This window comes from Lepidochelys kempii, chromosome 8 (assembly GCF_965140285.1).
Source record: "Lepidochelys kempii isolate rLepKem1 chromosome 8, rLepKem1.hap1, whole genome shotgun sequence".
In the NCBI taxonomy this organism is placed as follows: domain Eukaryota; kingdom Metazoa; phylum Chordata; order Testudines; family Cheloniidae; genus Lepidochelys; species Lepidochelys kempii.
The window spans coordinates 98,382,327-98,397,070 of record NC_136387.1 but is presented as its reverse complement, the minus strand read 5'-3'; the positions used below and the strand labels follow the sequence as shown (position 1 = coordinate 98,397,070).

General features: G+C 43.1%; 1 protein-coding gene across 2 annotated transcripts in view; it reads right to left on the bottom strand.

The window, feature by feature from the left end:
* The window catches only part of FAF1 (Fas associated factor 1), a 309,253-nt gene that overhangs the window by 216,691 nt on the left and 77,818 nt on the right, over window positions 1–14,744 (bottom strand). For both annotated transcript variants that reach the window (XM_073357756.2, XM_073357758.2), the window contains exons 3-4: window positions 13,903–13,949; window positions 10,217–10,425 (exon numbers count right to left, since the gene is read on the bottom strand). In XM_073357756.2, coding sequence (XP_073213857.1) covers window positions 10,217–10,425; window positions 13,903–13,949 — 256 coding nt within the window. The remainder of the gene's footprint in view (window positions 1–10,216; window positions 10,426–13,902; window positions 13,950–14,744) is intronic.

Sequence of the window (14,744 nt, the reverse complement as noted above, 5' to 3'; positions counted from 1 at the left end):
ACTGACTGGGCATGGGCTTTACATCTCCATGTATACACTCTAGCAAATAGACCTCTCTGAGTTGATTTTCTTTCCTTCTAGGGCAGCTTGTATCACTGTCTGGCTACACCTCAAGACCCAGTACCTCCTCCCCTTGAACCTATTCTGGGATCATCTGGGGGTGGGGGGTGTGAGTCCTACTACATGCCATCTTCCGCCGTCCAACCCTCTGCGTAGTCACACTCCATCAATGGGAACTCTTTCCTCATATGCCCCTGTTGCCAACAGTAATAGCAGATCACTGAGCTTATCCCTGAGGGATCTGGCATGGGACATGTTCAGATGACGAGGGAAACCTTTGGGCTCAAAGGCTACACTTCAGTCATTTGTGTCCCCGGATGGTTGGTTATCTGGGCAACACCTCATCCAAACTTGGCCCTGTGTCTTGCCACAGTCTTCCTCTCACAGTTCAGTTCGCTGTGGTGGGGTTTGTACACATTTCCCATTGTGCTTGGGTTTCAGCAGCTGCATGTGGGGGTCTGATGTCATCAGTGGCCCTCACTGGTGAATGGACTGAGGCCACGTGTCCCATCTCCAGAAACCCTTCAGCGGTCAGAAAATTTTCCATCAGCTGCACTACCTCCAACAAGAACTCAGGGTGATGCCAGAGAACCCACGCCAGGTCCCTCACTATAGGTATGGATACAAACTGCTCTGTGAGGACCTACGCTGCAGCTTGATCCCTGCAGCGCTTCAGGGGAGAAAGCCACCACCAGCAATGCTCTTTTAATCATTGCACCATTTCCTGGGGGTGAGCCTCCTCGGGGGAGGGATCCATCCTAAAACGCTGCGGATGTGTTTATTTGCTAATATCCAGATAATCTAAAATAGTGGTCTTCACCCAACAGAAGTCTCCAGCCTGTCCTGGGTCAAGGTTACAGTACACCAGCTTTGCCTCTCACATCATGTAGAGGGCTAAAACTAATGCCCAGTGCTCTGGAGGCCATTGAGACACCAATGCCACCCTCTGAAAGGTGAGAAGGAATGTCACTGGATTGTCTTGGAGCCCATGTTAGTTAACTTTACTGACATGGGTGGCAGAGCTCCCTCTGGCCTACTGGGTGTCTCTGTGCAGAGGGCAGGTTTTTACTTCTGGGAAAAAGTCTCAAGTTCTTGCTGGTGGGTCACAACCTCCTTTAGCTGCTGCTGCTGTGCTGACTGGACCTGCTGCTGGGCAGTCCACCACCACTGGAACAGGTGTTTTTGGCTGGCCTGCAACTGTTGCCATTCTGCCATCTACTTATACCCGTGCTAACGGTGCACCTCGACTGATCCCCCTCTCCAAGGGCTGATGTGGAACCTGTTTCTGTCTCAAGGCCTTGTATCATGCATAGGGCATCATGCCTGCATTCTCCACCACTTGCAGTGAGCCAGCTCTCAGCCTGAGCTTGGAAGTCATCTCTAGGTCTCTTGCCTCTGGGTGCCCACCAGAACCCACACTCCCTGGGTAAGCTCATTGTTCCCTGCAAAAGTTGGGCTCATTCCCAGGGTCTTTTTAGAGGCTAACTATCTCCAGTCCCTGGTACTGCTCCTCAGGTCCAGCTACAGGGCACAGACAGAGAGCAGACATCCATAGCCTCTCTCAGGGCTGCAATGTCTGTCTGATGCAAAAGGCGGGGGGTAGGGGAGAAGGGAAGGGAAGGGAGGGAAGGTGGGTCATTGCCTCGGGCTGGGCTCCCCTAGCTACTGAGCTCCTTAGCAATCTCTAGCAGCCTCTCTTCTTGAGCAAAGGTCCCCCCCTTGCTCTGTGGCCAGCTTCACCTTTAAAGTTCCCCTTCTCCAGGTAGAGCATGCTCTGCAGGTGTCCCTGACTGGCACTGCCTGAATGCAGGGATGCTGGTTAGGTTTATTGTCAGTGGGATGGAGGCATCTCCCATCATACTGCTATTGTTGTGCACTATTCCAGTCAAACCATTTCCGGCCCCCACACCTCACTGAGATAGGCAGAAAAATACTGGAGGGAAAAAGGAAGCCTAAAAAGAACAGAAGGTAACTATTCTAGAGAGCAACAACCACTAGATCAGAGTCTGAAGGGTTTATTTTGGGAACTTCGAAGTAAGAGATAATGTGACAGTTAATGGACAGAAATTAAAAAAGTTCAAAGATATTGGATGTGAGAGAAAGTATGTCAGTGTTGACCTTGTCTGAAACGGTTTTCACATAAAACAACTAGCGTAGATATCAGTCGTGCATGACTTTTTTTTTTTGCATATGCACTGACAATACCCATACACTGCAACAGGAGTCCTGCGCAGAAACTGGTTCCATCCATAAATGTTTCTGACGTTTAGTTTAAAAAAAAATTAAACTTCACACAGGTATCAGATCTCTTCAGCCCTCCTTCTGTCCGTCACTGGGGGCTCACTAGGAAGTGCCAGGCAACATCACTTTAAAAATGAGCACTTGAGAGGAGATCAGTGAAGGCATGGTGGGAAGGGGATAAGACAAACGCACGCAGGAGGCCAGAGAATTTGGCCAGCAGCATCCAAGGCAGCCCGAGAAGCTCCATAGCAGGGACGGTGAAAAAGGTGAAAGGAGGAGGAATTAAGAACTACCAGGGTGGAGAGGACATCGCATGTTCTAAAAGGACAGAGATAGCTACAACAGCTGCTCTCCATTAGATGGAGACCAAACAACCTGAGAAGCTGAAATTCACTTCTCACTAGCACAGGGTCACTAGGAGTACTTTGATCCCAAAATCTCCAGGCCAGTTTCGTTTATGGAATAGATGTGGGTGGACCAAACCCAGCAATAAAACTACCACATGTTGTTAACCTCTCTTTGTGGAGTCTTAACCCAAACTGCCTCAAACCAGGCAATTTGCAGACGGTCCTTTTGAAAACCAATGCCCCTCTCGCCCTCTGAAAGATGCCCCAAAAGCCACACCTGACTTACCTCAACAATAACTTAATGTCATCATTTAGAAAGTTCCCGGATGCAACTAAGCAGAAACAAAGCAGAATATGGATCTAGCATTCCATTGAGGGCAGGGGGGTGGCAGTACTCCATGGCCCTAAGAGGACATGGACAGCTGGTTTAGGAGCATGGTTCCGTGTTGCTGTCACCAGTAGACACTAAAGGAAGCAGACACTATTCCTTCTTGGAACACCACCAAAAAGCAACGCTGGGCATGTTGTCTCTACATTGGCAGCCTCTAGCACACCATGACACCACGTGCAGCCGTCATTGAGTCACAGGCTCGGTGCTCTGGACCTGCTCTGAATGAAGTCAGACAGGACTCTAGTGCAGGGTCTCCCCCCTCAGGGCACATTTTCACTGGGACAAGCCCTTCGGCTTCAGTGCCTCCTGGGTCCGAGCTCAGAGCATTCAGCACCCCTGTTCACACTGTGAGTAACCCACAATGAGTCCACTTGGATGGGACACCTGGGGAAGCCTCACACGCCCACCCAAAAGGGCCATGCACCCCACCTCCACAGTCAGCAGTGTCTCACAGCCAGGGAGGTAAACAGAAGGGCTTATTAGTTATCGGGAATACAGATCTTGTTAGCACGGAAATTAAGAATATTCAGCAGAGTCTATCTTGGGGGGGGGGATCCAGAGCCCAGGGCCCTGGGCTTCATCCCCCGCCGCCCCGAGTCCCAAATCAGAAAAGTGACCAGCTTCCAGCAGCCCAGCCTCAGTCACACCCAGCTGCCCTCCTCCTTCCTTTGTCTCTTTTCCAGGAAAACAGGTCACCAAGCCTCCACCTCTTACTCTGTTCTCCAACACCTCCAGCTGATTCTTGCAGAGGATGGCTCCCGGCCATCAGTTGCCAGGCAACCAGATGGCAGTCACATCTTCCGTGTAGGGCCTCTGCAACAATTGCACACACTTGTCCCACCACTTAGATAGCTGAACAACACACTGGGGAAACTGAGGCATGCACACACCCACTTCATCAAAGCATCTTATAGGAGCAAAGTTTTTGTTTGTTTGTGTGTTTTGTTTGCTCCATTTATATTAAAAAGGCTACAAAATATTTTGGTTTTTCTCTGTTCATTCTTCTGTGCAGTACTTATTGACAGTCATTTTATTTTACATCTGAATCTTGCAGATAGTTGCTGTATAATCTTTGTAGGAATTACAGGCATTTCCATAAAACTTTATTATGCAAGGAAAATAATTAAATACTTTGATTTAGAATTAGGTTGAGAGAATTCAACTGATGTACTGAGAGAAAGGCAGCCTTTTTAAAGCAAAACTGGACTTTTCCACCTGGATAGAAGTAATAATTTTAGATTGGGATCATTTTTTACAATTATGAAACAGTAGCTCCCCAACTGTGGTCTCAGAACCACCAGGGGTCTGAAGAGACCTGACCAGTCACATGTGCTGGCTTTTCTCATTTCCAGCTGCTACATCATAATAAGACAGTTAAGCATGCATTAAATATTGACCTAAGATTACTTTTCCCCTTTAGTAATTGTTCTAGCTGACACAGGGATGTTATGCAATTACAAATAGGAAGAAAGGAGTCCTTGAGACATCTTCTGTAGTAAAAGGCGGTCCATGTAATGAAAAAGATTTAAGACCCCTGTCTATAAGGTAATGAGTATGTGTTGTCTGAAGGATCATATGCACTTCAAGCAAACATATGAACTGGTGTAGATAGGCAACAACCACCATGGGATATGGTTCTGATGATTTACATTCAGATAATTATACATAACATAATCCCTTAGAAAGGGTTTGCTTTGCTAAAGAAACAGGTAGTTCTTTGAACTAGTGTGCTAAGAAAACATGTACAGTACTTTAATGTACTACTTTTTCACGTCTGGGCACCTGGACTCAAAAATTCTACCATATGAGAGAAGTAAAAGTGAGCGCAGTGAGCTAGTTGCTACTGGACAGTTTTCCACATCACAAATCCACCTCACAGTTTGACACACTTAACACATTCCCCTCACAGAGAATACCTAGGATTGAATTAGCAGGAAGAGGCAGGTCAGGAATGTGGTGCACTGATGTTTGCAGAAGCTTGTTCATCACTTGCCTGCATTAGACCTGGTTCTACACAGTCCTATTAATCCCTCACACCGAGGCTTGGAATCTCCCATGGTCCTAGTTCTCTGAGTTAGAATACTTGAAAATGGTGGCAGTGACTCCAAACAGAGAGATGAAGGATTTTTTTTTTAAAAGCCTCTTTTAAAGACAAGAAAGTCTATTAGAACATTAGGCTTTCAAATATCTATCATTCAAATGTACAGTTGAAAAACAGCATTACAATGGACAGAATATTAATTTTTAAATATTTTAATGTACCCAGATATAAAGTTTAAAATAAAATATGCACAAAGTATTGAACTTGTCAACTAAGCAGAAGTTAGTCACCTTGTACAGTAACGACAGTTCTTCGAGAGGTGTCCCCCTAGGGGTGCTCCACTGTAGGTGTGTCTGCATCCCTGCGCTGCTGATGGAAGAACTTTGGTAGCAGTCCATCACGCCCGCGCAGGCGCAGCTCCTCACCTGCCACAAGGTCAGCCAGCATACGTGGGTGACCCTCAGTTCCTTTTCTACTGCAGAGTCAATGACAAGAACTCCAAAGTAGAGGGGAGGAGGGTGGGCTGTGGAGCACCCATAGGGACACACATCTCAAAGAACCATCATTACTGCACAAGGTAACTATTACTTCTTCTTCGAGTGGTGTCCCTGTGGGTGCTCCACTGTAGGTGACTCCTAAGCAGTGCCCACCACTGGAGGCTGGGACTTTGAAGTTGAGTCTGATATGGATGATAGCACAAAATTTGGCATCTGCAGCTGAATCCCCCAGGATGGCATAGGTGTTCTGCAAAGGTAAGTGCAGATGCCCAGGTAGCTGTTCTGCAGATTTCTGAAATAGGGATACCCATGGAGAAGGCGACAGATGAGGAGATTGACCTTGTAGAATGCAACCATATTGAAGATGTGGGTGTTACATTATGCAATTGGTAACAGAGTTTAATACAGCCAGAGACTCAGTTGGAGAGTCTCTGAGCTAAAATCGCTGTACCTTTTGATCTACCCGCAATGGAGAGGAAGAGTCTTGGAAATTTTTTGAAGATTCTTATCCTGTCCAAACAGAAGGCCAAGGTTCTCCTCACATCAAGTGTATGAAGGATGGCTTCCCTATTATCCTGATGAGGTTTGGGATAAAAGGCTGGAAGCCAAATAAGCTGATTTATGTGGAATGCAGAAGACATCTTGGGAGTGAACTTTGTATGTGGTCTCAGCATGACCTTGTCAGGAAATAACACAGTGAAAGGGGGAGGAGCCAGAGCCGCTATTTCTCCTACCCTTCTTGCAGAGGTAATGGCAATCAGGAACACCATCTTCATGGAAAGGCAAGTTAATGAACAAGTGGCCATAGGTTCAAATTGCAGTCTAGTCAACCCTTTTAGCAGTTGGTTGAGATCCCATTGAGGAGTGGGAAATCTGGGTGGTGGAAAGAGGTTCGTTATGCCTGTGAGAAACCTCTTTGTAGTCAGATGGGAAAAGACTGAGTAACCTTCTACCTGTTGATGGAAGCTTGCAACTGCTGCTAAATGAACCTCTAGCGCACTAACAGAGAGATCCAATTTCTTGAGAGCCAATAGGTAGTCCAGGACTACCGGTAGGGTGGCTGTATTAGGGGTGACATCTTTAGGCTGGCACCAGATTTGGTATCTCTTCCATTTTTGCAGACAGGTCTGATGAGTACTTCCTTCTCGATTGTGTAATAGCACTTTCTGTACCTCCTCAGAGCAAGAGGTCTCTGTGTGCTAGGAGCATGAAGGAGCCATGCTTTGCATCGCAAACTCTGTAAGTTGGGATGGAGAGTGCATCTCTCGTTGTGTGACAGGAGGTGAGGTGTGACGGAGAGTCATCAGTGGACATAATGCCACCTGTGACAGTAAGGGTACCACATCTGCCTGGACCATATGGGAACAGGCTTTTTCTCTTGTCACTTTCAACAGTATTTAATTAATAGAGGGAATGTGGGAAAGACGTAAAGAAGTCCCTTGTCCCATGGGAGGAGGAAAGCATCTCCCATGGAGTGTCATCTGATCCCCGCTCTGGAGCAATACCGTGGACATTTCTTGTTGTGGTAAGCAGCAAACAGCTCTATTACTGGTGTCCCTCATTGTCTGAATATGGGGAGTACCACCGACTCTATCTCCCATTTGTGATTGTCATGGGCAGTGCGTATAATACGCCAGCCTCCCCTGGTGCTGCTGCAGCTGCCGGACTCCCAGTTGTGGGGTTTGGGGGTGAAGTTTTTGATTTCTTATGCCCCATGTAGGTTCTGGGGCAGCTGAGGAGGAGGCATGTGCTATTCAGCTTCCTGAGTTCATCAGTAATCTCTCTGGACCCAGGAAGCTGAGTAGAAAAATACCGCCTACTCAGCCACCCCAGAACCTGCATGGGGCATAGCAAAAGTGTCTTCCAGACCTGAGAGACACTTTTCCCTGGGCGGCTTGGGGTCTGGGGAGGGGAGGTACAGCTGCAGCTGGCCCAGGAGTCGTCCGGGTGGGGAGGAGGAGAGGTTTGGGGCATCGACCAGCCTGGGGCTCCTCTGGGTGGGGGGCTGGGAGGGGTCAGGACTTTGGCTGTTTCAGGGCTCCTCTGGCCGAGAGGGGAGGCGCTCTGGGCTATTCCGGGCAGGGGGTGCAGTGGGGGGAGGGGGTTCCTCGATGTTACCAGGGTTGGCGGGAGGCAAACTTCTTCGTCGTCGGTTTTTTTTTAAGGTATGGCCAAATAAAATGTAAAAGTAGTAACAAAGAAAAAAGCTTCAAGGGAAGCTAAATTTAGTAAATCTAAAGGGAGGTAACGATCCACGAATGGACAGCTCTAGCTCCTTCTCTAGCCGGGGTGATTGAGAAGGAACTGACGAGGTTCACCTGCTAACGGTGGCTAACCTCGTGGCAGGTGAGGAGCAGCGCATGCACGGGTTGGACAGACTGCTACCAATGTTCTCCAACCAGTAGCGCTGGGACACAGACACGCCTACAGTGGAGTAACCATAGGGACGCTACTCAAAGAACATATGTTTCTCAACAGTAATATACTAAAGGAAGAAAATGGAGCTGATTTCACCCTGTCCTCAATTTAATTCACTCTGGGAGCATAAAGGAGAGGTAAACAGCCCATGTAAGAGGGTAGCCTAGGCAGCATGGAGTTGTCACAATCACCCTGTACTACTCCAGAAGTATGGGATGTGCAAAGAGTAGGGAGTTGGAGAGGTGGTGCAGCCAGAGTATAGTGCATTCTAGCTATCCTGGGCTGCCAGGAGGCCACCGCAGCCAGGACTCAAAATCAGAGCAGCTGTGAATTTCCTCTAAAGTACAACAAGGGCCTGCCAAGCCCTGGACAGCACATATATAAAAGGAGCATAAAGGTGGTTTAAAGCCCTCATTTCTTTCCTATGCACAGCACTATGCACAGTCAAGAATCAAGTCCACTGTTCCTTTTTTACAATAATACTAAGCCAATATAAACTGTACCTTTTGAACTAACACACATTTTAAAAAGTTTTAATGTATACAGACCCAGGTAGAAAATGTGGGATTTACTTTGAACATCACATTCCTCGGTGCACCATTATAAGCTATATGCACATGGATGGCAGGCAGCTATTTCACAACAGTACGCACTATTCCTTTCTTATAAATTGGTTTGTGCAAAATCTTTCTGAAAATGGGATGTAGTTAATATATTATGGGATTCAATTTCAACTGGTTCGAACAGTTTTAGGAACTATTCAGGTCTTTTTAAGCAAAGTTTTCATTTTCAAGATGTATTCCCCAAAATATTCCATAGTCAACCTGAGTCAATACTGCTCTGGAGTTATGCTTGCGGTGTTGTAGCTTACTACAAGAGATAGTATCTGGGTCTCGACTAAGAAAGCAGCCTATACGAGGGGAAAAAAAACCCAAACAGCTATATGTTTAAGAACACATCTATTTTCCCACCTGTATTCCAGTTGGAATCCGGCTGAATGCTAAAAAAATTTCCGTTTTGTTTCTACCTAAGCATTGCTAAACAATCTTTTATACTAATTGATTTAATACTGCTATTGAATTTAGCTTGTAACTTTTCAGTAAGACTATCTTGACAAAGTTATGTATGTGAATAATACATTCTAGGTTCTTACAATGATCAGATTCTCCACTGCCTTGAGCCTTAGTCAGTCATTTATACCTGTGCCAAGTGGGTGTAAAATGGTATTATAGGTGTGAGTGCAGAATTCTGATTTGGTAATATTTTTATACTTACATTGTAAAGATGTAAGTGACTGCACAAAAACACAAGGTCTCCATAGACCAAAATAATCACCACTAGGTGTCACCCTTTGATACTGTATAAAACACTATACATACAAACAACTGTTTCACTTTAAAATTATATGGGAGCAATTTTACTACTATACTGACTGCAATGTAGTATTTTATTCAGCATCTCTTCACTTTATTCCTAGTTTTGATTTTTAAAAAGTATCTCGGGTAAATGAATTAAGGGATTTGCTTCTACATCAGCTAAAAGGAATTCTTGTAATCACAATTTTACAGAGAATGTCAGAGTATATGACCCTTGCAACATGAACATATGTTGCAATATGCTAGAGGTATTGATGTATCATTCTTAGGTTATGTAAAAACAATTTTACAAATACTTTTACAAAAAGGAGGAGTCTTAAGGAAGAAGTGTAACTAGCAACAAAATTATGCATTTTTGAAGATGGGTAAGTAAATTATATTCTCAAATAGTCTGAATTCCTCGCACCCCCACAAAAGACAATTAAAATCTTTATTTGCAAAGAAGAAGGGTGCAACCATGCCCAGCCTTGCACAGATTCAGAGGGAGCCTGCCCACGAGGGACTGATCTGAAGAGAGAAGGAGCTATGCATCCAAAAAGTGACAGAGATCACATGCTCACTGGGGCACAATGGTTGGCAGTTCACATCTGCACCACTCCCTACTGTGGGCCGTCCCTTAACACTACAATGAACCATTAGTCTCAAATCTGGTTTCAGAAGCAATTCTAAACAATTTGACTTCAAAACAATAGTTTTGCAGATTAATCATCAAAATACAATGGTGCCATTTTATCTAAGGCTACACAGAGGTTTGTGAATGGTCAGTATTTGCAGTTGTTACTTTTCATCATTTTTCTTTTTATCATTGTACCACAACATGTATTTTTATTCTAAATAAACCTTACCAACTGTGCAGCTGTCTTCAAGTACTACATCCACATTTCTGTCTCTGTATTCAACCCTGAAGTCAAGCATCCGCGGTTGTCTTTCCACTATTTGTCGGGATGGCACTACATGTCGAAACGCTGAGGATGAGGAAGGAGTTGACGAAGATGCTGTAGGATGACTCGTGGGACCATAGGCTGGTCCTTGCAAAGTCTCTCCACCATATTCACTGAAAGATATATAGTTTAGAGAATTTAAATAGAACAGAATGAGAACTGAACTATTTGAAGAAACGGGAGCCAAGCGAGATGAGCAGTATATTCCCTTACTGTCATCCACAACTTATACTTGTGACAGCTACATTGTATCATGTATCTGACATACAATCATTTCTTGTATTGTTAGTAAAACAGCCTGTATCTACAACATTTTTCTTAAATATTAGCAACTGAAAAGCTCAACAGAGATTGTTAAAATACTGCAGGACCAGCTTTTAAACAATCTTTTGGGCCTCAAGTTTAATATATGTATTACAAATCACAGAATGACTTGTAGAGTAAGGTACACAATATTGCAACCCCATGGAAGTACTACATATCCATACCAGAATCCCAAGGATATCCGACACTTAAAGTTCTACACAGCAGCCACCATTCTACCACCACATCATCAGGCTAGTGTCATCCCAAGAGTGTCTGGGAGAAAGTGCAGCAGAGATGTATCCCATAATCTTAGAGAGACAAACCTATTTTCAAATTAATCGGACAGGTTAAAGAGGAAAATAAATAATTATAATCTCCCTTAACTGCCTGAAGCAAAAAGAGACATCAGTGTATTAGTTGAGGAGTAAAATCTAGAAATAGATGTTAATTACAGAATGTTGAATTCCAGCTTCTCCTTGAGCCTCATCTCCCTCCACACTACTCCTGTGCACTTCTATATGGGCCACAGGATAGTAAAATGAGAAGCGAATGTAGCTTTGCACAGGTTAATTTGGAGAACTTAAGCTACAGGCTCTTCATTTAGCCTCTCTCCAAAGAGCATGGTGCTGGAGATTAGTTTTGTCACCCTGCTTACAAGGCATATTAAGAAACAACATTCAGGCCAAAGAGAATGTGGAACCACTTTGACAAAATTAGCATTTTACCTACTAAAATGAACATTCCACCAAAGAAAGAAGGAGGACTTGTGGCACCTTAGAGACTAACCAATTTATTTGAGCATAAGCTTTCGTGAGCTACAGCTACATCCGAAGAAGTGAGCTGCAGCTCACGAAAGCTTATGCTCAAATAAATTGGTTAGTCTCTAAGGTGCCACTAGTACTCCTTTTCTTTTTGCGAATACAGACTAACACGGCTGTTACTCTGAAATCTGTCATTCCACCAAAGGAATCCAGGAAATAATGTTTGTAGAGTATGGCTGGAGTTCTGCTTTGCAGATGTCCTCAAGTGGAAGACAGTGACTACAGACATACAGTGAAATCTGTATGGGAAACTATCCTTATTAGGCAGCTCCAGATGTCCTGATGGTAGGTGCATGCTAACAGAGTGTGCTTCAAGAATGGAATCTGAATGAATAATACTTTAATTTTTTTAATAGGGCTGCTGAAATTTGGGATCATGCCAATTTCCCCCCTCCCCCCCCCCTTTTTTTTTTTTTGTTAAAGGGAGCTTATTTAGAAAGCCATATTCCACTTTCTTAAAAAAAGAAAGTCAAGAAGCATCTTGATGCAAAAGCCTTATAAAAAAAGACCTGTTAAACTTCCCTCCTCCCCCCCCTGGCCCTTAGTGAGGACATGAACTCAGTGAGCACAGCCAGTTGTTACACACACATGCTATATGATTAACAAACACTGTCTACATTCCCAACTGTCTGCTGGTGCAATTCCTATCATTTTACCTCCCACGTTCTGAAAAGAAAAAATTAAGTGTTATGCTTTTCTGGTAGTACAAAGGTCTCTTTTCCTTTTCTCTAATCAGCAGACACATAAAGAGGAATTCTCAGCTATGTGAAACCTACAGAGATTTCAGAGTTCTAAAGTACACAAGGAATCTGTTTTGGTTTGTGCAGCTTTTAATTATAATACTAAGTACCACTAGGAATTTGTTATGCAGAGTTAAACAATGACCATCTATTGATCCAGTTGTTTCTTTTTAAAAAGGGGGACGAAATACTGAATGTTAAAATTAAAAAGTGATACAATAGTTTCTGTGACAATAATTTTGTTAGTAATCCTAAATAGCAATCTCAGGACATACTTCTTTAAATCACAACTGTGTTACATTTAGTGACCGAGAGGATATTTGTTGTCTGAAAATATTACTTGCATCCAGTTCACCCCTATTAAATAACATTAATTGCATTAAAAAAAAAAAACACACAGCCCATAAACACACTTAGCTACCAGCAGTTGGACACTCACATAATGATTCAATTCAGCAATACCTTTGATTTATGAGATCATGGCTGAGATTTTCAAAAGAGCATAAGGGAGTCAGGTGTCCAGCTTCCTTTGAAAACCAATGGAAATTGGATGCCTAACACCCTTAGGCCTATGAAATTCCACCTTACATCATCGGGGGGAAACCCAAAACAGCTTGACACACATTCAACTGCTTAGATTTTTTAGACAGAAAGAAAGGCTGAAGAAACATAGTGTTAAGCATCAGAATTGACTTTTATCAAAGCCTTCACTTATTGCTGAACCAAAAGAAAAAAAGTACTGCTAATCAGTCTGGTGAGTATTTAGATTTAAAATGCTTTGTACGCATATGTTCGGGGGTTTCTGGGCCCTACACTAATAAAACGTACATTAAATAACTTAAGACTAATAATTAAATACAGCATAGCTGCCAAAATATTGATTTACTTACATTATAGGTAGCATCTACCATAAGTTAAGAACATTTTAAAACATCATATTGAGTATTTGTCCTGAAAGCTTTGTATCACAACATTCTACTGGCTCTCCCAAACAGCTGAATTCCTGTTCTGCTGTTTCCGATTGCCTCATCAGCACTTAGCAGATCATGCTTCAGTGACTCAGAATCCCAGGCATGAGCACACAAGCCAAAACTGAATTCAAAACTTTGAAAGAAAACAAGTGCATCAACTTTTTGAAGTGGGTAATCTACTTTCTTTGACACAGTATCCTTTACCTGCAACCCACTGAAAGGGCACCAGTAACTTTAAGAGAGAGAAAAATTATCACCACCTTTCATGCATGTGTGTGCATGCATCAAAAGAGAAAAAGGAAAAAAAAATTAGCCAAGGACATGGGGGCAATTCCCAGCTGTTAGAAAAAGTGCTTTGGAATTTTTTTGGTCCATGCAGAAGAGATGGAACCTCACTTTTAGGGAATTATCTGACAGACTCAGATTTAGTCAACTGTATATCCAAAAGGGACTGATCCTATACCTACTGAAGCCAGTGGAAAGAATTCACCAATGTTGATGAGGGTTGGATCAGATCCTTAGTCAGTCTTGGAAAGTTGAGGGGTTCAGTCAGCCCTCCCAAGAGCTGAACTCATGACTCTTGGGAGTCTAACTATTTCAAAATGACACTTACAGTATTACATCTTCCTCCTAAGGGATAGAGTTGGAGATGAAGAAAGAAGAGGTAGGGGAAGAGGAAGTAAACCTCTCCCATGACTACTATTACACAGTACCTCTTTCTACACATTATTGCTCCAAGCTTCTTTACTTACCTTTGTAGAATGCCGTTTTCTTGTGGTATTACACCATTTATAGCTGCCTGTAAACAAAAAGATATACAGTAAGTCAAACAAGCAAGGCAGCAGTAAGATCAGAAAAACTTGAGATATTTCTGCAAAGCAATTCAAATGTGCTTATACAAAAATTACTCAAATTTGCTTAAACAAAATCCCCAATACTCCCTAAGCACATCGAATATTCTACATTCAGTTCATACAGAAGCACCTGACAGTGCCACTAGAGTACATTCTTGTCATAACCCCTATTTCAAAGGAGGCAGGCCTGAAACAAGACTTTGGATCCAAACGGTATAGGTATCTTTATAACAGGCCAAAATAAAACTAAAACTTTCTAAATTTAACGATTCAAAATGTCAGGGTGGTTAGATTTGGTTGATTACAGACATGTTTGAATTACAGTTTCAAAGCCAACAGAGATCTGAATGCAAGATGTTTGTTTATCCCATTCACATATTTCAGTAATTTTAACACAAGGCTGACACATAACATATCAAATCTTTATTTAGAAAGTAATTTTCCTCTAATATTTTTGTACAGGTTCTTAATTTGCTATATGAATTTTATGGGTAGGTACCATGATTTTAGTTTGAATTCAGTTTCAGCTTCTAGACCTGTTCCAAAAGTTAATTTATTGCATACTATTCCAACTAGGTTAGCTCAGTTTCACTGATCATGTGTTTATTGCAATGAACATTTTTCAACATTGGTAGTCATGTAAAAAAAACAAAACCCACCCTCAGAAAATTTAGTTTCTAACAGTAAGAATGCTTCTTCTAGGACTCTAGTTCAGGGAATGTTTGCAAAACAACATTAAG